We start from the raw sequence: 24473 nt of genomic DNA on the forward strand, positions 1-24473 counted from the left end.
ATCGTATTAACCGATGGTTCTTAGTCTAAATCAACACTATTACGTTACTTTGCAAACATGACAGACTTATAGATATATAAACCTGTACTGCTGCTCCTTCTTTTGAGTGCATGTGTCAATAAAATTTGAGGACAATGTTCAGGAACCATGTTTAATTCTATATTTCATAGGGTGCCTGGATTTTTTTTTTCCCAGAGCTGGGCATAAGCTAAAGACTACAGCATCACTAGAAAAACTTCCCATCAGTTTCTGGATGAGGTTGAAAGAAAGTGAAGTCATATGAAAAGATCAGCCATTTAATACACACTTTGTCTGAAAAGACATAAAGATTTTATCTTGAGCTTATTCCAGCAGTCACCTCAACAGTCCCCTCTGGGTTAGGTGTTGGTTGTCTGTCTCCTGGTATCCATGATTTTAAAAAACAAAAAACAGAATGGGCGGGGGTGGGGGGTAAGGAAAGAAAAGAAAATGACTGAAGCAGTAGCTAGAGGGATCTATACTCTGAGGAAACATCTGAGCGTCAAACCTGGGGATTGCTGATAGTATAATAAACACAGAAGAGAGAAGGCAAATAAAGATGGTCTTGCCCTTTCTGTCTTCATTCTGAACAAGTAAATTTCCCTTTTTTTGGCTTTAATGTTGGATAACAAAGAACCAGGTTACTTGCCAGGGTCTATAAAAGGGCCAAAGGGCATTCTGGGAAAATGCAACTCATTTAGTATTATAATGTTATGAATGGTTATAAGTCATTTGTTTAATCCTATCATCAAAGAGCACCTACATTTGAGAAGATTCTTTTTCTTTTCTATAATCTATTGAAAATCAGATTCAGTTATTCTAGTAAACTTAATAATCTTTTTATTTTCCTGCATTGTCTTTGTATTTAAGTTTGGTCTGAAAGTATAGACAAATTACATTAGATTTCCAGCAAGACTCATCTGATAAACTGATTCACTGAACTGAAGAAAAGTGAAAATATGATTAATAACAAAGGTTTGAACAAATATTTAGTCACTCAATAAACGCCAGTATTTTTTTTAAATAAGGAGCAGGGTAGGTGAATATATATTTAAGAAATTATTCTTAAATTTATTTTAAATAGGTATTAAAATGGTCCAAGGAGAAAATTTTCTTTGCTTGTAAAATAAATGTACTCTAGTACGGGCTGAACATAAAGCTGTGAGCATTCATAGATTATATGACCCAAATTTGAAAAGTTACGGTAGAGAATAGTGAGTTTATGCCCATTTTGAAGAGTTGAAGCAGCCAGTGGCTCTTCTCACATCTTTCTCCATCTCAATACACTTCTCTCTGACCCTTCTCTCCTCACACTGACACACACTTTCGATGAAGAAGTTTTAAAATACTCTGACTTTAATTCAGAGCCCTGGCCCAAGACTCCAACTTTTTGAGAGTTTTAAGGAATAGATAACCACATTTGTCATAACTTCCAAATGTTCTCCCTTTGACTGTAGTTCCTGTTTTCTCCCTTTCCGTCTATACTCTTCTAGAAAACAGAACCTAGGTGCCCGAGAAAAGACATGAAAAAGAAGCAATCATTCTAATAGCAACAAAAGCAACTTCCCTTGAAAACTGCCTTTAAAAGATAGAAGGGTCAAACTAGCAGAAGTAAATTATATCTCAGCTGTACATATATCCAGCTGTGGCCTCCTCACTTCCACACACCTGGGACATTCCCGCTGGGAAAATGCTCATGGAGCCTACTTCACTTTCCTGACATTATCATAATCACATTGCCAGTTTGAGGGAAGGGAAGGCTGAGGGGGAGGGGCATGTGCCATTTAAAAAAAGAGAGATCCTTCTTTCAACCAGAAGTTCTTTAGTTGGCAGACAGCCAAATCCTCTGTAAAAATACGCAGTATTATATACATCGCCACAGTAATCCTGTCTACCTGAAAAGTTTTAGGCTGGCTCCTGAGCAGGTAAGTCTAATCTATTTTACTGTCTCTTTTTGGTAAAACTTTTAAGAGTAATCTCAATGTCAAAAAGTTGTTTCCTTAATAAAATTCCCTCAAAAGGTTTTTGTAGAACAAAATAAACCAGTTTCTTCTGGAGTTAACTAGACCACTGTCTTTTAAAATAAACTAGAGGGAGGCCCGGCCCACGAAATTCGTGTACGGGTAAGGTCCCTAGGCCTGGCCTGCGATCAGGGCCATTCTCCCTGGCTGCCGCCACCCACCCCCAGTTCCCAGTTCCCCATTGGGGGATGAGAGTCTGCCAGCTGGAGAGAGGGACCAAGAGATTGGCCATTTTGCCCACTCGCCGCCCCGCACCCCATCGCCCTCTGTGTGTGAGGCAATGGGAGGGGCAGGGGCCTTGGCCTGGCACTGCCCGCATCTGCCGCCACCCACCCCTGGTTCCCTGTTTGGAGCCTTGGGGGGGGGGGGGACCAAGAGGTTGGCTGGCAGGCCCCGATCCAGTGATTGGGGCCTGCGGCCTGGGGGCAGCTCTGCCTCCTGATGGTCACAGCAACCGGTTGTTTTGTTGTCTGGTCGATTTGCATATTACGCTTTTATATATATAGATTACTTGTGAGGGATTTAAGCCACTAGAAAACTCTACTGCTTCCTAAGCCTGGGAGTAACAGTTTCTTCAAGGCATTTTTGACATACTTCCTACTAAAAAATTTTTTTTAATTAAATTTAAAAAAATAAAAGGTCAAAAGTTATAACCTGAATTCAATCAATCGAAGAAGAGTTTGCAAAATAATAACGGGAGAGTTCTCCCTTTTCTCATTATTTCTGCCCAATTTCAGCTCTCACATGGCTAACAGAAGATTCACGACTGCTTAACCTTAACGTAAATAAGCACATTTTATCTTCTGAGAGGAAAATGGAAACACTGTCATCTTCTCCAATTAGACTTTCATCAAATAAATTTATACCCTACATAGATACAGACTATGTAAATACAAACTATGCTGAATAAATAATTGAGAACCATAAAGCTACAAGAACATTAAAAATTATCTACTACACCTGCCTGTACTGAATGAAATATGATTACTTTGAAATATTCCTAGACCAGTAGAAATCAATACCACTCATATTTGGGTAGGAGCTGCGCAATCTTTTAAATTTGACTTAAATTCTATTTGTCTGCTGAAAAAAACACACAAAGCAATAAAAGTTGAGGGGGTTGGAGAGGAGAGAAGAGTGGGGAGGATGGAGCAGAGAGTGGTGAAAGTGAGTGCACACATGTATGCACACACATATTTAGGCTTTTAAACTGCCAATATCTTCGGCATACATCTTTACTCTAGGAAGACAAAAGAAACTATCAACATTTGCCAACTTATCCGTAAGTTCAAGACCAGAGCTTGAAAGATTGACCAAAAAAAACCTGAATGGTGAGGAATTGCTCATTTTAAAATGTTCTTAATTTCCTCAAAACACATTTTCCAAAAACTATGCTGTGATTTTGTAGATACAAAATGATAGCATTATATTTTCTCTTACTCCATTATTTCATTAGAGAGGTAGAGAAACAGGGAGGCGAGAAAGAAAAATCCATAATCCAAACCAACAACCATGCAAACCTCAAGAGGTATTCCAAGTCTCTAGTGGCAGCTGAAAGAGAGAAAAAAAAGCCACACCACACCACCTGTCTGCTCCCTATCAAGTGTATACCAAGGGAGGGGTCATGGGAGGGGCCGAATACCTGTGGCTGGAAAGCTTATTTATCTTGTTTATAAAGTCACCCACACAGCAGCAAGCAGCACAGAACTAGAGGTTGTTTTGATCCTTCTTTGATGTTAGCCCCTAACTAGAGGCAAAAGACCGAAAAAAGGAGGGGAGGGGGAGAAATACAGGAAAGGGAGGGGAGAGAGGAAAAGAAGTGGGAAAAGAGGGAGAGAGGTTTTCTTTTGAGGCCTCTCTCCTGCCTCCTTCGTCCCCACCTGAACTCAGGCTTGCCCTTCCTGGCACTTCCTGTAGGGCAGCTGTACACTGTGGGGCACTTACCTTTGTGGGCATGTCTTAATGCCTTCCTACATGGCAAACAAGCTTTCCTGTATTCATACATCCCTTTGGCAGCCCTCATCGGTGCTACTAGGTCAGTCTTTTGTGCTGGCGGCTGCAATGGCGACCCTGACAGGAAAGAACTTTTAATGTCTTCCCCAGTACTGAGCCACAAGAAACAACGAGTGCTCCCAGGCACAACTCCCCTGGCTCTGCTCCTCAAAATGCTCTCGCAAGTACACCGTTGCTTAGCAATATTTGCCTTCCCCCTGTACATTTGAAATTGGCAACATCTGTCCCTTTGGCAGTTTTGACTTGTGCAAAGACCATGCTCGTAGTTTAAAAATATACAGCTTTAAGAAATGGGCAATCCTTCACTCTTCCTTCTCCCTGCAGAACTCCAAAATGGTTTAATCTTTGCTTATACAGGTTGATATAAAAATCTACAGGATTTAAGGCAGCTGATAGTACATAAGCAAAATATTGCAGCCACCAGTGGGAGTTCCTATTAAACCTCACCTAATAAGTAGTGTGTCTGCACAATTATACCTGAACTAAAAACCCCATTTAGTTTACAATTTTCTACATAATTAGTTATATCACTAGGTATTATGTGTAAATACATATAAGCAAGACAAAATATAAAGGCAACTTATTCACTGGATAGGTAAAGGAATTTTCATGCCACATTATAGCCCAACCTCATAACCGCGCACGCACACACTGATCAATGGCAAAGGAACCTAAAAAAATCTAGAAGGGAAAAAAGTTCATTTAGGTAATTGCACCCCTGGCCAGTGTGGCTCAAAAGTTTGCCAGTTTGATTCCGTCAGGGCACGTGCCCGGGTTGCAGGCTTGATCTCCAGTAGGGGGCATGTAGGAGGCAGCCCATAGATATTTCACTCTCGTATCAATGATTTTTGCTCTTGCACTGATGTTTCTCTCTCTCCCTCTACCTTTCTCTCTTGCTCTAAACACACACACACACACACACACACACACACACAAAATCAATTTAAAAATTGTTTTTTAAAGAAATTGCAACATTATGAATTTTAAAACAAATGATCTTAAGTTTTCTACGTTTTTAAATTATCCCTCAATATAGCCATCTTGGTATTTTCTTGAGGTTACTCATTAACACTAAAGCAGTTCCTAATATTGTAATTTTATGCATAAGAAAAAAACCTAACATAAAAAAATAAAAATGTTTTATGGGTAGTTATGTTCTCCATGTAATTACTTTTTATCTAGCACATCAACGGGAAATAAACATCAGAGTCATAAAAAGCATAATAGTCAACTAAGTACTGAACAACACTCAATGCATTCAAACTTTACTATGCAGATATTTTTGTTCTTTTGGACCAAACCAATTTTGACATATTAGAAACACATCTTTTCAAAGACATTCTATAGGAAGTGAGTTCCAGCTCCAAAGGCAAAGCTGACCTATTGCTTTCATCAAGTCTCTACCTAGAGCTTAGAGAAGCATAAAAGACTGGGTGATACTTATGACCACTAAAAATACACCCAAAAAGGTCCTTGACTCTGAGGGTTTATTAACAGCCCTCGAAGTCCACAGCATGCATGGATTTGGAATCCTGCTTAGCCACAAATGTGAATTCAATACCCTAGGACCCACTTCTCACTGTAGTTCAGCACTCGCTCCTTGCCCAGAAGCACAGAGTAGTGCTTGTGAAGTATAAGCTCCATTGGAGTTTATGGAAGAAACTTGAGCATACTTTGCAAATTGGGGGATTCTCAAAAATCTCAGATGTTCCTCCAAGTCATCCCCAGTGGCTCTGGCCTTACAGGGTACTTAGGAGCTAGCTAGGTTCTGAGTCAGACACATGAGCTTCAAGACTTGGCTCTGCCAGGCACCAACTGTTAAGCTCACTGCATGGAAAAGGCTTAAGCCCAGTGCCAGACCTGGTGAAAGCAACAGGTACACAGTACATCCTCAATGAAATATAGACATCACTTTTATTATTATACTATCCTACCATGACACACAAAGTCTCCATCTCCCCCCGGCCCCCCGTCTTTCTTCCATTCTCAATTGTCCCACTTCTCCACATCATCACTCAAATACAACTTTTACTTAACGACTGTCTATGAAAATTTCCTCTGGATGGGGAAGGGAATGCTGAAGGAATGAAGGACAACAAATTTCTTATTTTTTAATAACTGTATAGTGCATCCTTGTTTGCACTTCCCTTTGATTTACCCTGAAACAGCTAATGTCTCTCCAGTACTGAAGAAGCCATCACCTTCCTGAACACTGGTGGCTGAAATATGTTTCCAATGAATTCTGAACTAATTAATGCAGGGAATTGTAGAGGCTGGAATCCTGGCCCCTGGGGACTAGGAGGATGGAAGGAGCCGGACAGGGGCTATGGTGCTGTCCACCAGGCCAGTGCTGATAAGCCTGGAGGATTCTATCCTACAGGAACCCCCCATGCTAAGCCATATGACAAAAAGAAGAGCAAAAGCTTCCCTTGAGAAGAGTCACATAGCTAAGAGGGGAAAGCAAAACCTGTCATCTCAACACTGCCCTTCTCCATAAGTATTCCTGTAGAGTCTACAGCAGTGATTTTCAACCTGTGGGCCACAAGAATTTTAAAAAATGCAATACCTGACTAGTCAGGAGCACTGACCTCTTTCCTCTTAGATTGTCATATTAAAAAATGACAACTAATACAATAGCTGTCCAGTGTGAACGGATCAAAATCATACCTATTTTTTGGTCAGATCAGCAAAAAATTTACTTTTTGGTGTTCCACAGAATTTTACTTAGTTTATATATGTCATGAGTTGAAAAAGTTTAAAAATCACTGGTCTACAGGGCAATGATGGTCCACTAGATAGCCAAACCCCAGTGGGTTTAGTTAATCAACTATTAGAGCAATATTGAGAATTTCTCCATTCTGAGGCTTCTGGTATAAAACCTGCTCTTAAGGATGAATGTCATGAGCTATCCCACAGTGCCAATAAACAGTCATTAGGTCTACAAGCACAGAAAATAAAACACAGGCTGTAAACTCTTATCTAAATCAGCTACATCTTAACATTACCATATAGTGTAATACTCTACCCTATTCTGATATTCTGGGGGGGAAATCTATAACCCCTGCACTGTTTTCATCTCTGAAAATGTTCAAAGAGAGTCCAACCCAAGTCTCCTTCAAATCCTGCACACCACATAACTTGCAGAACAACCTGCTGGCACAGTCAGAAATAAATTTCAAAAGTGGTATTACTGTAAAAGCCTTCTAAAAGATATTCCTCACTTCAGAGAACTTTCTACAGTACGGTATTTGCAGTACTAGTAGCAGTAGAAGCTGTCAGTATTAAAAACGTATATTAAGAACAGTTGGCTGGAGGGGGTAGAAGTAAGGGAAAGAAAATAATGGATGAATTTAGTTCTGAACTGAGGAAAGTTCTTCAAACATGAAGTCCTTCATTAGTGAAGGCAAGGAAAAGTTTTAAATCACCTCTATGCTTCAAGCTTTTCTTTCTTCTGTGACACTGCTCCATCTCCAAATAAACTTTAAATTTATGTATTTTTCCTAAATCACATTAAGTTACATAAAAACTAATGCCCCTATACTCTTGAAAGTTCACATACTAATCAATACTCTTTGAACCCAAACCTAAATAGGATAGCTGAGTCTCCTACCTCAAAAAATCATCCTGCTTTATTAGTTTATACAAGTGTCACCATCCTTCCCCCCTATCAGGTTCAGGAAACCTTCACAAATTACATGCAAATATGTCTACTCATGCCTATCTTTAGAGGATTTGTAACCAGACCACAAAATTAATGCTATATGATCTGCGGTTGAGAACCATCTTTTTTTTTTCCCTTCCCCATTTTGTGTCATGATGCCCAAATACAATTGAAAGCTGGAACTAGCCCCATGTAGTCCTCAGACCAATTAATATAATTCTAGAACCCTGAAAATATAGTAGGTACTCAATACTTTATTAGTGGTACAGAATATTTATTCAAGTCTCTTGTTTTAAAACCCATCATGTTTTAAAATTTGAGTGAAATTAAACCCACGACACAGAAATTCATGACTTCACCAAAACAACTGAGAAACACCATCAAACCAACCCACTTCTTAGTATCCTAGTGACATCTAAATATAGTGGTATGAGTCAAGACAACTTGAAGACATACAAATTTCCTACAATGTGAATCTGCTCTCACTGTCATGCATGTCAAGGGAAGGTGGGGCATCCCACCATCTACTATATACTAGGCAAAGAGATCCCACTTCATTTTCACAACAGCCCTGTAACTCATGTAGAATTGTCCCATTTTAAGGTGGAGAAAAATGAACCCAGGTATTCTGACTCCACAGTATTATCCATTAAGAACATCACCTCCCACTTACATTTCTTTAAAGCCTTAACATTCAAATCTAGTAAAACTACCTAAATTTTATGTTCTGAGCCAAGGGAAAAAGGTGAATCTATGACATCTACTCATACATTTATGTTTTTTAAATTGATTTTTTTAAGAGAGATGAAGGGAGAGGGGAAAGGGGAGGGAAACATCTATGTGAGAGGAAAACACCGATCAGTTGCCTCCTGTAGGCAACCCTGACTAGGGATAGAATATGCAACCTGGGTATGTGTCCAAACCAGCAACCTTTTGGTGCATGGGACGAGATTCCTCCCCTCCGACAACATCCAAACAGTTTTCAGAGATCCATACATTCTATTACATACTTATTATTCATCCCTACTTGTAAATAAGTATTAGCACATTAAAATTCTCAGCAATGACAGTACTAGAGGGGAAAAAATTACATCCAACAAGAAAAATAGTTTGGAAATTCTCCAAAACAGTCATACTCATACCCTACTAAGTTATGACAAAACGACATTGAACAAAATGACATTATTCGAGGGCCTGCTGTAGTTGAGGGCCTTTATGTTGCTAAGATCAAAGGAAGGAAAGCAGCTCTTGTTTGCTGAATGGGCACTGAAAACCAACTTCCTATTATTCGCTATAAAAACAAGAAAAGTGGTTTAGAACAAAAGGTATTAAAAGATATGCTACTGGACTTGGGTATAGGAAACAATATCAAAGTCCAGTTACCAGAATTCGAACTCCTTTTTAGAAAAGAACCGTATTTTAGAGCTGAAGAGAGCAAAACTGACTATCCACCTCCTTCTCACACATATAAGAAAACTAACCGAGCACATTTCCACTTGGTGACAAGAGGTAAAAATGCATGTTCCATGGTTTTAGGTAGTGGCAAAACCTGAAAACCAAAAAGTTGTTGTGGGGTTGTTCTTTAACTAAAATATGAACAAGTGCCTGAATCACATACATATAAAGGCTTATAGGACAACATCATATTTAGAAATAAGGGCAAAAGATAAAAAAGCCAAGTAGGACCTACTTTACATAATTTCTTTAAAAATTAATCACTTTTTACTCTAACTAGATACCATTAAGCACCCTTGGTTATAAATCCTTCTGAAAAGAAATATCTTGGGTATGTTTGGTTCTCATCCCTTGGACTTTCCCAAAGGAAGGAATAATCACAAGGTTGTAGAAACTCACAGATTATTCATAGGACGAGAACACCAACACCTACAGGACTCAAGCAGGGAATATGAAAGGCCCAGTAAGGACCGGGGCAAGTCAGAGTGTGTGCCCTAAGAGGTCAGACAATAGCTTCCAGGTTTTTAAGAAAGAAGAAAAAAAAAATCCAGATTTCAATGTGAAATCCAGTACTTTTAGATGCTGGCAACTAAATCAACACACTGTACATGCCACAGCCCCTCTGTGGGTGAGCACTCTCCAATGCTGGCCTTCATGCTTTCTTCTCTCCCAAATGGAGGAACGGGGAAATGAGAGACTGGGAAGCATGCTCATTTTGGAGAGAAAAGTCTCTTTTTAAAGCTAAACATGGCCCCATGTACATATGTATATCTTCTGTTGCCTCAAAGAGATTCTAAAAAGGCCTTTGGCCTTCGGAGGGGGGAAGGGGGGTGTAAAGTAGGAGGCAGCCTCTGCTGCACTGTGATGTCTCCTCTTTACTGCACCAGCTCCTGCCAAAGCCTACTTCAGCGATTGGCAAACACAGCCTGACAGATCACTAAAAACATGAACCAAGTAAGCAAAACAAACCACAGTGTAGTTATTTTACATGACTTGCATGGAATAAATCTGTGAACTGTAGGTGAGTCATAACATAATAAAGGGCCCAATTAGATTCAGAACAACACACCAGTGTTTTCCCTCCGCTTAGCAACTAGTTCAATGGGATCTTGAGAGAATATAAGGCACATAAAGGACTCTGGTGTCTCTGTTTTACCCTTTACTGGAAGACAATTAATCTCACTAAAAATTAAACCCAGGCTGCCAGACGGGCATTTTTCAGGGTCAATAATTCTTAAGCTACTAGGATACCAATTAATGATACTCAAGTGGTCTAGAAGAGTTAATGCCCCTATGCCAAATGATTGGCTCATTCTCCCAACATGATTCATTCAATGGCAAAATGTTTAAAATTGAGAATCCTTTGAGATTAACATCAATTTTATTATATGTACCACTTAATACTAATAAGCCCCAAAATTTACTACAGGAAATCTGGTATCTTATTTAATACAGAGGAAAGCATCTTATTTCTTAGTCATAAAACTATCTGATTAATCTCCAAACTCAATAGTGAAAATCACAGCAATTATGAGGCTGGAACTCCACTAAGAATGTCTACTGATCGGATTAGGCTGCTTATTTTAAAATCCACAAGCCAACAATGCCTAAAATGACCTGGGAAACACTTAGGCTGGAAATGGTAAGCCAAAAAATTCCTCCAAAAAACTACTGAACTTAAGGCCTGCTTCCCATCCAAGTGTCCTAAGTAGGAAATTCAGTCCTGTATCAAAATGATTTCCCCCTCTGCTCTGACAAACACTGATAAGAGGCTATCTTTCAGACTCCAGATCAAACTGAATTGTGAAAGAACTCCTGGAGCTGAACTGAGCAGGAAAGCCCCGTTCTGCCCGTCTTCACTTTGCTACAGGAAACAAGCATATGAGACAAAGGATCCTGCCCTCAAAATGTTACCACCTGGAGAAAGACACAGAGGATGATACCAAGGGGGAGTGCTGAGACTAGAGGTCTGGACACCCTGAGTAAGTCAGCTCTAAAAGCCTGTGTGGCTACAGCTGGGGCTGGGGAACTTCAGCAGGAGGGCCACACCCAAGCCTGGAGACAGGCAAGAATCTCATCAAGAAGGCACTGGCCCTGGCCGGTGTGGTTCAACAGGTTGGAGCGTCATCCGTACACCAAACCAAAAGGTGTCGGGTTAGATATTGATCCCCAGTTGGGACGCATGCAGGAGGCAACAGGATGTTTCTCTCTCCCTCTCAAAAAAATAAAAAAAGGCAACTGGAGCTAATCTGGAGTTTTATCCTGAAGGTAATTAAAAGGTGCTCAAGGATCTTAAAACAGGATAATTTGATCAGGTTTTCACACAATAGAAATCACTCCTTTGTGAAACAGAGTGGTAGATCTGTTCCACAAAAGGGAGGAAGACAGGTTAGAAAGAAGTTGTAATTATTTAAGAAAGTGATAAAAATCTGAACTAAAGAAGGGGCAGTAAGAAAGAGAAAGGAGAAGCTTTCAATAGATGCTTACCAAGTAATCTCCACAGGATAGGGTTACCAAATGGATAGAGTGGAAGACAGAAAGGAATTGATGCCGATGATCAGGAAGAAGAATAGTCTGTGTGTGAAGAGGTACAGGAGAAGGCAAACATAATTAAATCTACTGTAGGCAGGTTGAATTTGAGTTCCTGTGCAACATCTACAAGAAAAGTCCAGTAGGCAGTTGGATAAAAGGATCTAGAGCTCAGAAAACTTGGGAGTTTTAAGCTGGAAAAATCAATTTGGTGGTCATCAGTTGAAGCCCAAGAGCACATGAAATCACCAGGTAAAGCTACAGAAAGAGAAAAGAAGTTTGAAAGCAGAGCCCTGAGGAAAGAGGGGAAGGCAGCCTCCAAAGGAGATTAAGGCATGTTCCAAGTGGTAGGAGAAACCCAGACAACAAAGGAGGGCAGTGTTTAGGGGACGGTGGGCAAAAGTGTCAAATGCCACAGAGGGGTCCAACAGGTTACTCTCAAGAGCATTTCCTGACTTAGTCCACTGGGGGCCCTGGGGGCTCTGGGGCAGCGCAGTGGGGTGGAGTGGTGGAGGCGCCAGCCAGCCAGCATGGGTTCAGCAAGTACATGGAGAGGGAGCAGGCACAGAATGTTTACCTCCTGTCTTCAGAACGCTGGCTGTGAAGGGAGCAAGAAAGATGTGATCAGAGAAAGACAAAGGAGCGAGAGCTTATTCAGCTAGGAAAGGCTGACTCTATGCATGCATTGTTAGAAAAAAGCCAAGTGATGGGAAAAAGGTTTAAGGTAACCAAAAATTGTGTGCCAGTGGAAGGGCAGGAGGAAGGGCAGCGCCTTTTCTCAGACCAAAGAGAAAAGGTAAGTGGTGGGTGTAGACTAGAAATTATTTTTGTGTCATCATACCTGGAGAGAGCTGGAAAGTTATGTACCTGGTGGCCTCATTCTCTAAAGGATAGAGCAAAGTTAAAGTCCTCAGAGCAGGCCCATGACCACCATGACCAAAACTGAGTTTTAACCATCCTCTCATTTGAGTCATTTGTACACCTAACAGCTGCATGATTTATCAGGTGCTGACATGAAGGCAAGGCCATGTAGAAAAACAGAGAGCTCCTGACACTTTACATAAAAGTGTTACACGGGTGTTGAACACACAATACAACATACAGATGACGTGTTATAGAATTGTTCACCTGGAACCTATATAATTTTGTTGTAATACGCACTTGAGGATATGTTTGATTTTCAGAGAGAAGGGGGAAAGAGACAAACATCTATGTGAGAGAGAAACAGCAATTGCCTTCCATATGTGCCCCGACCAGGAATGGAACCTGCAACCTTTTGGTATACGGAATAATGCTCTAACCAACTGAGCCACCCAGCCAGGGCAAAGTTATATAATTTTATTAATCAATGTCACCCCCAATTAAATAAATAAATAAATAAATAAATAAATAAATAAAAGCATTACACAAATGATCGTTACTCCACAGAAACCATTTTTTGTAGTAGAAAATGGTATGAGAACTAGCAGCCAAGGGTCCTGGTTTTGTGTCCCATCTCTGCCATTAACAAGCTTAAATCATTAAACTTCTTAAAGACTCAGTTCCATGGCACATAAAATGGTGATTTGTGCCAATTGCCCTGCCTAATGCTCAAGGTTGCTGTGACAATCGAGAGAGAAACAAATAAGCAAGTGCTTTGGAAATTAAACAGGGGTGGGGGAGGCAGTAAAATATTTCCCAGTGCACACGTCTTTATAACGTGAAACATTTCCACCAGGGATTGCCAAACGATGAGAATGCGGCTCTTCGGGAGTGAGCTTGCAGCCCCCGTGCCATCAGGCAGGGGTGGGAAGTGGAAACCACTGTGGGGAGTGGTGCCCTCATCCTGGTAAACCAGTTTTTCAAAGCTCGATAACCACTAAGCAAATGTTTTCTTTCCCTGGGCTTTTCATTTACTTATTTTTAACACATAAAAATCAAATTTTTAGGGCTTTATTCACCTAGAACATCTTAAGTGGGAATTCCTGGTCCCTTATATCTAATCCCACCTGCACTTCTAAAGGATATTCCAATGAACAAGTTAATATATTCAGAATCTCCCTACACCCTCAACATCACTAATTCATTATGATAATCCTCTGTCAAAATCCTACTCTTTTCCTTAAAGCCCAGTTCAAATTTTAACTCTAACCACTCCTACCACCACCTATTGAGCTCTTATGTACAAAGCACTGTTCTAGGCACTTTATATAGAATGCCTCAGTAGAGTAGCCTCACAGACCATAGGAATAAACTGACAGCACAGCAAGGTTATTTCCTTGCCTAGGATCTCAGAGTTGTAACACCACAATGTACTGTCTGCCATGAAGCTAATGCAATTTCTCCTTTTTATTAATGACTCTAGTTATTGGATAAATTACCCAGTAAACAATTAAAGAACTTCAGAAACTGGCTCCATTTTCACCATGTGACTCACCTTCCCATTGCTCTGCTCTGCCTCTACCCATCTCCCTGAACTCCTACTAGACTTCTCACCATGTCTTGCCTCCATGTCTCTTCTTTCCCTAATCCTCTCGCCAATATCCAGACACTTCAAAAGAAAACTCTAAAAAAAATGTACAGTGTCCTCTTTTGAAAGGCAACATAATGCAGGTGTCACAGTTAAGGGTGTGGACTAGAGCCAGAATACTTGGATCTGGATGCATCCAGCACTTGCAGCCTCGGTAAGCTCGGACAAAAGCTGTAGCTCTGTAAGACTAAGGGATAATCATAGTGCATATCACGTGGGAGGGTTGTGAGGTCAATGAGGTAATACACATGAAGCATGTGGAACAGTTCCCATCAGAAAATGAACAAGAGAACAGTGTGAGCTTTCTATGCTTAATAGTTCCAGACTGATTATACTTTATTTTTTACATTATGTAATAAATTCATTTTGCAAGTATCTTTCTCTCTCATTAGCACCCTTTATGACTAGTGTATATTCAAATATTTATTGACTGAAAAGGCAGAAACCCAGAATGTAAAAAATGTGAATTTTTCTACGACCGAACTGTTCCAGATTAATTGGCAAAAGAATTTTTTTCACCAGTTAATATGTTCTCAAGCATGAAAAATGTTGGAAGAAATTCTAATTGCAGCATTAAATTCTATTAAAATATTTTTTTTCTAAAATGCTATAGCAAATATTTGCTTTAGGGTAGAATATTTTAAAAATTAAGCTGTAAGGAAAAGGAGAATCCATAAAGCTTGGGTTTTTAATAATGACTGCAAGAAAGCTGAAAATCATAGAATGCTTTCCTTTCTTAAATCACAGTTCAATTCAAAGCTTCAAATTCTTGCCAGTAAGAATTTTCAGAGTTCTATTATTTGCAATGTAAACAACACAACCGAAAACCCCTAAGGTGATTTATCTAAGGGACACAGCTAGAAATAGGACCTCTAATTACTTAAATACTGAGGCCCCTAGATTAAAACATTAAACCTCAAAACCCTTCAGCCAAAGAGATGAAGGAGATTAGAATGGGCTTGACAAATTACCACAAGGTCAGGGGAAAAAAACGTGGAAAGTAGGCCAAGCTTAAACAGGGAATTAAATAAAGTTCAAGAGAAAACTAATGGTGTGTGTGGATGCTGAATCTCTGGGGGGTGAAGAAGGAGGGGAATTGCCAACCTGGTGATTTCAGCAATTAAAGAAAGAAAAGGCATCATATAAAAATAGCTGCTTATAAAGTTTTTGGAAAATGTGAACGTGCAGCAAAGTTAACCTTGGAAAATAATGATTTTCAAATAGACCTTGGCAAGTGGAGAGGATACAAGGTCAAAAATAAACTTGTTATGATAACATCAACCAGAATCCTCTCTTAAAAGGAATTCTGCTCCAATATCTCATGAGTATTGGTCACCCCCTACCAAAACAGCAAAAAACCAAACTCAAGTCATCCACAGAACTCCTGGTGGAATATCTGGTTTTCTGTCCCTGAAGATTATCAGTTGGCTCAAAATAAAAAACAATTAATCCAGAAAAGAGCTAAAATGACTGGGGTGGCTACGTGAGAGCCTGGGAGAGTGCACAGCCTGGAAAGATTCTGAAGAGTTGAATGTCTACATCTTGGCAAAGGCACAACGTGAGAGACCCAGGGGGGATCCAATAACCCTCCACAAACATCTCAAGTGTGAAAACAACAAGGCGGAACAGGAATTTCTTATCCTGGTACCAAATGTACTTCTGGCATTTTGAGAAGGAATAGAAAGTGAAATATACAAAGAAAACAGCTCTAAGTAATACCACTCAAAAAAGATTTTCAAGGTTCAATTGTGGGATTTCTTCTTAGGCTACTATAAGCAATTCTATTCTTTGCACTAACTAATTTCTAGCAGTTTTAGAGCTTTTAAAAATATATACATATATTTTGCCTATGATATTTAATATGTTTCCTTCAGAGTTTAAAGTATTTCTGCAAACTCAAAAAACTGCCAGGATTTGACTTGGCCAGTTGGCTCAGCTGGTTGGAGTGTTGTCCAGTACCCCAAAAGGTTGTGGGTTTGATCCCAATCATCGGGGTATGTACTGGAAGCAACTCTCATATCCGTGTTTCTCTCTTTTCCCCCTTCCTCTCTCTCTCTAAAAAAATCAATGAAAACCTAACCTCCAATGAAGAATTAAAAAAAAAAAAAGTTTGCCAGGATTAGGAAATAAAAGGTGGCAGTTTCTACTCAGCTCCAGCTGGTGAAACTGAAAATTTGATTTTTCAGCAAAATTCTCCAGTTTGTAAATACTGGCTCAAGGGAATGGGGAGCAGGGCATACTATATAGGCAAAACAAAGGTGTCTACAAGCCCAATCTAGCCTTCTGGCTGTTTGCAGCTTCTGCAATAAATTCTCACTTGCTACTACTACTTTTTAACCTCTATATTTACATATTTAGGGTCAAAAATTTAGCCAACCTCTAAGCAAACACAAGCTACTTACTATTCAATATTTCTCATAGATTCGAAGTATTCTGCTCTAGTCACTCAGCTTCAGCTAATTGTGTACACAAATAACCTTGCTATAATTTTCCTAACAAAACATTTAAGTCATGTAGGTCTGGCCAAATTAAGAGCTAGCTCATGGAATCTAATTTAAATTTGCTATTATAATTAATATACTAAAAACATTTTTAGAAAATGGAGGAAAGCTAGATAAGGTTGTATCAGAATCTTACTTTCCCATGAACATGGAAATATTGGGGGCACAAGAAAGGAAACCATGAACTGTGGAGAAAGAGAAGAGTGTTGTTTGGGGTCCTACTTCCTTGATTTTTCCCCAAAAGCTACTCTCATGTCCTACTTAGGACAAAAGCCCCATCAATTTCGTGCAATCCCATGGCCCGAGGCCCCTCGGAAGACTGGAACCACTGGGAAAGGGGCCCTTATCTCATTCCTTGTAGCCTGTTATCAGCTCTTCTGGAACAGTTTTATTTCTAGGCTCTAGAACAAATCTCAGGAGAATCAAATACAGAACCCTGAGCCTACCTGTATACCTGCCAAGTCAGTCTCCTAGGGAATTTTTATTTTTTACCAGTTTGTATTTTTAACAGGCTTCCCCAGGTGATTATGATATGCTGCCAAGTTCCAGAATGAATGCAAAACTTCCCTTTGATCTACAGTACTGGGCTTATAACCCAAGAGTACTTGTTGTAAAGGTATCTGTACATCACGTGGAGTAAGCCACTGGCACGTACTGTTACCTCTGTTTGCAACACTGATGTTGCTTAACCCCTGCTACGCATGCTATGGTATGAATGTTTATGTTCATCTTGAAATCCTAAATTGCAAAGGTAATAATAGTCAGAGGTGGGGCTTTGGAGAAATGCTTAAAGTCATGAGGGTAGAGCAGGGGTGGGCAAACTTTTTGACTCGAGGGCCACAATGGGTTCTTAAACTGGACCGGAGGGCCGGAACAAAAGCATGGATGGAGTGTTTGTGTGAACTAATATAAATTCAAAGTAAACATCATTACATAAAAGGGTACGGTCTTTTTTTTTTTTTTTAGTTTATTCATTTCAAACGGGCCGGATCCAGCCTGCGGGCCGTAGTTTGCCCACGGCTGGGGTAGAGTCATCCTGATTGGGTTCAGCGCTGTGTAAAAGAAGTTCCAGAGAGATCCCCACCCCTTCTCCCATCTGAAGACACAATGAGAAGGCACCAGCTGAAAACCAGGAAGAGGATCCCTCAAGAGAACATGGCCATTCTGGTGCCTTGATCTTAGACTTCCAGCTTCCAGAACTGTGAGAAGTAAATTTCCATTGTTCATAGCCACCTAGTACATGGTATTTTGTCATAGCACTGCAGGCTATTACAATCCCTCACTTTCATTACTTCTACTCAATGTTCAGGTCTCACTCAAACAGAACTTCCTCAGAGAATTCTCTGAGCTCCTTCATTTAAGTCACAGTACCCTTTATCTTATGTCTATGTAAATTCCTTTATAGTACTTGTCCAAGTGCTCACACATTGATCAGAGCAGTTATTTGAATAATGTCAGTTTCTAACTAGATAGTTAAGGTCCAACAGGACCAGAACCACCTGGTTTGCTCACCACTATACCCCAGTCCCCAGCACTAGGCCTGGCCAACAGTAGGTACTCAAGATATTTGAGTTAAAAGTTGCTGAATTGACGATGTATATGGAAGACAGTGGGCTTCAAACTGTATTTTGAGTGTTTCACCAGCAGGATACACACCACTGACAGACCAAAAGTTAGCTGCCTGCAGGGTTAGATCATTTCATAATAGGACAGTTCCTCTTACAAGGTTTAGCATAATAAGAGAAGTAAATATGGGAGCAGGGAAGATTGTGTGCGGCCCAAATGCAAAGTGAATCACTATCGCAGTTTCCCACTATGGATTATTTCACACTGCTGGGCTGAAAACGGAAGGCTTCATTTAAGAGCTGCCATGAGTCAAAGTGGTCCAACAAGGAATTCCCGGCTGCAGATGACACTTCAGTCTTGGCATTCAGGTGGAAGCATTTGGTAAGTGAAAACATTCCTAAATGATGTCCTGAAAGGTCACAAGGAAAAGAGCAATACTTTGTGGAAATCAGAGACCACTAGAACTCAGTCAGATTCATCTGGATCAGAAAACAGTAGACCATATAAAGAGATAGAAGCAATGGCAAACTGATAGTAAATTCTACTAGGTTCCAGTGAGTTATTTGGGACATAAATTAAGACTAATTGTACCACTTCCATGTACACTTCAAACCCTAAGTTAAAAAAAAAACCCACAAAAACACAAAAAAACAACACACAGAAGCCTGTAATTTCCACTAATGAACAGATTTTCAAGCTTCCAGATGATCTCCAGTTTTTGCTTCTGAAGACTTAGCAGGTCACTTCTTTCCACCCAAAGCCTTAACTACATACATGCAAACACATCCCGAATTTATTTTTATTTTTTAAAAATATATTTTATTGATTTTTACAGAGAGGAAGGGAGAGGGATAGAGAGTTAGAAACATCGATGAGAGAGAAACATCGATCAGCTGCCTCCCGCACATCCCCTACTGAGGATGTGCCCTCAACCAAGGTACATGCCCTTGACTGGAATCGAACCTGGGACCCCTCAGTCCGCAGGCCGACACTCTATCCACTAAGCCGAAGCAGTCAGGGCCATCCCGAATTTATTATTTCCGGTCTTAACATTTTCTCTGAGCTGGTCTACTACTTATGATTGCTAACTGTCAAGTCTGACGTGAATATATATATATATAACAGCATCTCAAAAACTTAATAGTCTATTCCAAACCTGTTCCATCCAAGTCAACTCCATCCCAAGTAGCTAGTATCATCCCACCATCCGTACCTTTCAAATAAAAAAAAAAAATCTACAAGTCTCACTTGATGCCTACTGTCCTTCAGACCTAAGGCCCTCCCCCATCTCCAACCAATCACAAAGCCCTATCAGTTCCCTGCCAAATACATCTGGAACTTGTCCACTTCTCACTATGTCCACTACTACCATCCTAACTCCAAGCCATCATCATCACTGCTCACCCGCTAACTGTTCTCCCTGTTTTCTGCCCACCCTTGCCCGTCCAAGTCATTCCCCACCAAGGAACCAGAATGATCTTTTTAAAAAACATCACCCCCCTGCTCAAAATCCTCCAGTCGTTTCCAGTCATAGTTAACAACAAGTAAAAGTACAAAGATCACAGAACTGGGAGTTCTAGCTCTGGCTCTGCTACTAACTATAAAATTTAGCAAAATGAAGTGGCCTCACCCTCCTGGGCCTTATTTGCAAAATGAAAGGGCTGTAGTTTTATCTTTACAATTCTAATAGTCTAAGTCCAGTATACAACTTAATATACGTACCTCAGCTTATACCATTTCTCCCTTTCAATAAAATGCTTATTTCATAAGTCCCATATCTCTCAGCACTCCCTCCCTTCCAGGGTCCAGGCTCACGAACACTCACACAGGAATGCCGTGGTTTTCTCTGACTTTCCTTTGTTACCTTTAGGCAGAAAAGGAAAATACAAAGGGATCTCAACCTTCCACACGGGCAGGGCCATGTCTGATGTGCAACTCTCCGGCTGGGAGTTACCCGCATGAGATCAGCCAGGACTTGGCTTTGCCCTCAGATGGGTCATGTTAAGCTGCTCTACATCTTCCAGTTGACACAAAACTGAAACTGACACACCCAGAGAAAACCGAGTGCAGACTTCTGCAGGCCAGGCCTCTATGTAGTCAGAATACTGACCTTACGATAATTTTTTTCCTCTAAAATTTTAGGAAAGATTAAGTTTTAAATGTAAGAATGACTTATCCCAGAAAAGAACCATTTTTTAGGAAAACCAACTAAAATATACAAACCAAGTATTCACCAAGAAGTGAAAGGACAGAAAGTAGTGTAAAGCAGTGGAGAGAACCGTACTCATGTGGCTTGCGTCTGAAGGCACACCAAAGAGACCAGCTGACTTTTACATTTTGGTTCACTTTTTAAAATACTGTTTCAAGAAAGCAGTGGGGAAGGGAGAGCAGTGAAGCAAACCACAAAACCCTCCCATTCAGAAAACGGAGAAAGAAAACCTCCTCTGACTTGCCTTGGGACAAACTAAGCAAATAAAGAAAAACCACTTAGTTACCCAGCCCCTCTTCACAGCTCTACCAACAGTCAGCTTCCTCTTCTGCCTCTCATTCTCTGTCCTTGGGTCCCAATATCACAAATAGTCCAGGATATTGCTAATATTCTGGTTCTATATTCAGAGTTCACTGGCTTTGTGTTTAACTCCCTGCTTTTTGTCCCCCATCTTTATGCTTTCCTTGAGTCACCAGAATAGTAAATTTGAGATTTTAAATTCAACCTACATTTTCTTAAAAATATAAAAATATATCTTTAACTGGGTGTGTGAACAAAAAATTAATGCTAAGTATGTGAAATGTGAGATCTCAGTTTAAAAAGCTAAATCAAATCCAAAACCTAGCCAGAAAAGTACGAATATCCCTGCATCACAGATTTAATTCCCTTTCATTCAAGCTCTTGGCTCGTAATTCTCCTCACAAAGGACATCCTGAGTCCTCCATCTGCCTGAGCCCTCAGTTTCACCACCACCCCACCACCCCCAAATCAGCACTGCCTAAGGCCTCCCAGGGTGCTGGCACTGTAGCTGCCACTGACAGGAGAACCCTGAGCAGAAACCAGAGAGAGCCGTGGGATTAAAATGAATGCTGACTGCAAACACAGGCCAAAGATGAAAAGTTTCTATTTACTCAATTGATAGCAGGTGCACTGTGCCAAAAAACCCCATTTTCCAATCACCAAACTATGGAGGGTTTTGTTCATTTCAAATGTCCACTCAGAAAATATGAAGACCCATCTAACATAGTCCCAGATATGAAATTATGTATGAAGTAAGACCTTGGAGAAATCTCAACTCGGCTTATCTTTTTTTTAACCAAGAAAGCAGGACGTACACTAAGATCCTCTTTCCTGAAAGGCTGCTGGGAAGCCTACTGCTGAATTTACAGGGGTTGCTGTCTTGAGGCTGACACCTGAAACTTGCTCCAGCACCTCGTAGCAGAGAGTTTGTACTCAGTTGTACTCTAATTGTCTCCTGGGCAGAGACCAGTACTTTTTTGCATCCTACCCTGCACTTAAGCATATGGTTGGGCATGTGGTGGGCAATGCAAATATTTGCTATTTTATCTTAAAATTGTTTTAAAGCAATTTTCAGTTGCTTAGGTTTTTTTGGTGTGTTTTTTTTTAAGAATGAATGTTAATTGTTCCCTTATGTGTGTGTTTAACTAGGAAAATAGAACAGATCCTATTTGACAAATAAAAGAAAGCAAATCCCATTAAATTATTTACTGTCTTAATTATAAGGCAGGCTGACTGGCCCTCCTTTTGAGGAGGGAGGACCTCGATTTATCCTTCCCTGCCTTCATTCTGGCTCCCTTCGCCTAAATCCCATTATAGCACAAAACTGTGCAATAAATGGCTCATTCTGGTGAATCTTCGTACGTTGGAGTTAAAGGCAGGGTTCTGTCAACTTGGTCATTTCTACCATTTGCTTTATTCGCCCCTTTCTCATTTTCCCTCAGCCACCAAACAAGTCCCATTTTGAAGACGCCTGGAGACACTAGAGCTTAAGAGCAGACTGCAGACAGAACCCTAACCTATTCTAAACCAAGAACAGCTTTTTCTCCTTAAAGATAAGGGTTATCTTTCCAGTTAAGGATCCTGGAATCTGCTTTTTTTTAACCTTGAGGAATTTTACCTTCCAGCACTATGTAAGACTGCCATCTAGGTGCACGCTCTGAGCAATCAATATGCACATTGCAATATCTATCCAACAGATGTAACAAAACCACAGACTTTAACAGATAAACTTTAAAAAATTCACTTCAAACATTTACTTGACTCTACTGATTGGGATTTTGGAGTCACTAGCACTAATTTAGAATTTCAGTGATAGGATGTGTTCTCTGACTCACCTCATTCAAACACAATGCTGCCATTTACCAGGGGGGGCAGGAAGGAGAACTGTTCCTTTGTTTAAAAAGGTACAGTATTTTGGTTACTTGAAAAAGCCATAGTTGAAAAACATTCTGTTTATATTTGCAACTCACTCTAATGTCACCACACACACCCTCTTCTTTCTTAGGTGGTAAATATAATATATTAGAACAAAACTTTAGTTTCAAAGTTTCTTAACAATTTACAAGGAACAAACCTTTAAAAAGTAATGCTTTGCCTTCAACATTTTGGCCTTGTTTTGACTTTTTTAATGGTTTTGACCTCAAGAAAAACTAACTGGGGCTGAAGAAACAAAAAATTTATTTTCTTTACAGTGCTAAAGAAGCCAATATTCCCTGAAACAAACAAACAAAAGCAACACAGCCCAAATCATTCTATGAAGTTTTCATATTAGAAATGTCCTCTACATTATTGGGTTATACAGGTGTACACACTTTTCAAAACACAGCGAACGGCACTCTTACGATCTCTATATTTTACTGCACATAAATTGTGGCTCAATAAAAAGATTTTTTTTTTTAATCTCTCTGCAAATCACATTTCAGTATCTGCCAATCAGTATTCCATCGTAGACCTAAATTTCTGGTAGGTCAACAATATCCTAAGGGCAAAAAGGAATTTCCTCACTCAAAAGCTACTGACACCCTGCCCCCAACTCTCCAGAACTTCCATCTAAAACCTCTCTTCACAGGGGAAGTAGCCCAGATATGAAATTCCACTCACCTCAACTGACTGAGAAGGCATTTTCAGCTTGGTGAGCTTAGCTTTGGCAGGCACTTTTAAGTCGGTTTTTTCAAAGGTCTGTTGCCGGTAATCCTCCGGCAGTGGTTTCAGTTCGGGAGACTCACTAGGAGCCTGATCTTGACCGTCCATGGGCCGGACATAAGCCGTGGGCTTCTGCTGCATTGCAACGCTCTTTGAGGGGAGGGAGGGTGGGGGGAAAGACTGAGAAGGTGGCTGGGGAGGGGCCACTCCAAGGCTGGAGACGGCCACTAAATTGTCCTTAGGGGTCTCTTTGTCTCGGATCTTTACTGCCAGGTCCTTGGGAGATTTGGCGTGGCAGTAGCCCTTATTGTTGTTGTTGTTGTTACTGCTGTGAACCTTGCTGCTTCCTTGTGACCTGGGAAGAGTTTGCTGGTTGGAATGTAGAGGTGACAAAGGGGGCAATGGAGAAGGTAAAGAGGAGAGTAGGGGAGAAAGCTCCCTCTCTGGAGCTGAGTCTGCCGTCGAAGCACAGTGGTCTCCTTCGGCTCTGCGGTCACCGTTTTTTCGATGACTAGAGCTGTACCCCTCCTGACCAAGGCGATCCTGGGCCAGGTGCTGGCTGTCCGGGGCGCCATAGCTTTTCACATGAAGACTTGGCATTGGTTCCATTCTTGGCTGTGTCACCTTTTGATTGTGGCTCATGTTACCAACAGGAAGTGGTCCAGAGGCAGGAGTGCTACCAGGCTGGTGATGGACACGGGTGTGGAAGGAGTGCGGTGGAACGCCGCTCCCCTTCTCAGGAAACAAAGGGTATCTTGGCTTTCCCGGCCTACTTTCAGAAGCATCCAAGTGATGAGCGAGAGACTTGGTACTGAGTAACTCCTTTACTTCTTCATAGTTTCCCAGCATGTTCTGTATTCGACTGGATAGCTCATCGCCTTTTTCTGTCTGAAAAAAAGAAAACAGCAAAGTTAGATACTGGTGGGAAATAAATCTAAGAAAACCCAACATTTAATAAGCCATGATACATAATGCTATTAAAAAAGAAATGCCTCCATTTAATGTGCAACATAGAATTTAACGTGCAATGTAAACTAACTCCTTGTTG

General features: G+C 40.5%; 1 protein-coding gene across 3 annotated transcripts in view; it reads right to left on the reverse strand.

Moving 5' to 3' along the window:
• The window catches only part of AFF1 (ALF transcription elongation factor 1), a 197898-nt gene that overhangs the window by 65396 nt on the left and 108029 nt on the right, over positions 1-24473 (reverse strand). For all 3 annotated transcript variants that reach the window (XM_070393110.1, XM_070393102.1, XM_070393119.1), the window contains one exon: positions 23384-24313. In XM_070393110.1, the coding sequence (XP_070249211.1) occupies positions 23384-24313 (930 nt within the window). The remainder of the gene's footprint in view (positions 1-23383; positions 24314-24473) is intronic.

The sequence above is a fragment of the Myotis yumanensis genome, unplaced genomic scaffold (genome assembly GCF_028538775.1).
Source record: "Myotis yumanensis isolate MYYU_CA2020_CCGP unplaced genomic scaffold, mMyoYum1.0.hap1 SCAF_1, whole genome shotgun sequence".
Taxonomy (NCBI): domain Eukaryota; kingdom Metazoa; phylum Chordata; class Mammalia; order Chiroptera; family Vespertilionidae; genus Myotis; species Myotis yumanensis.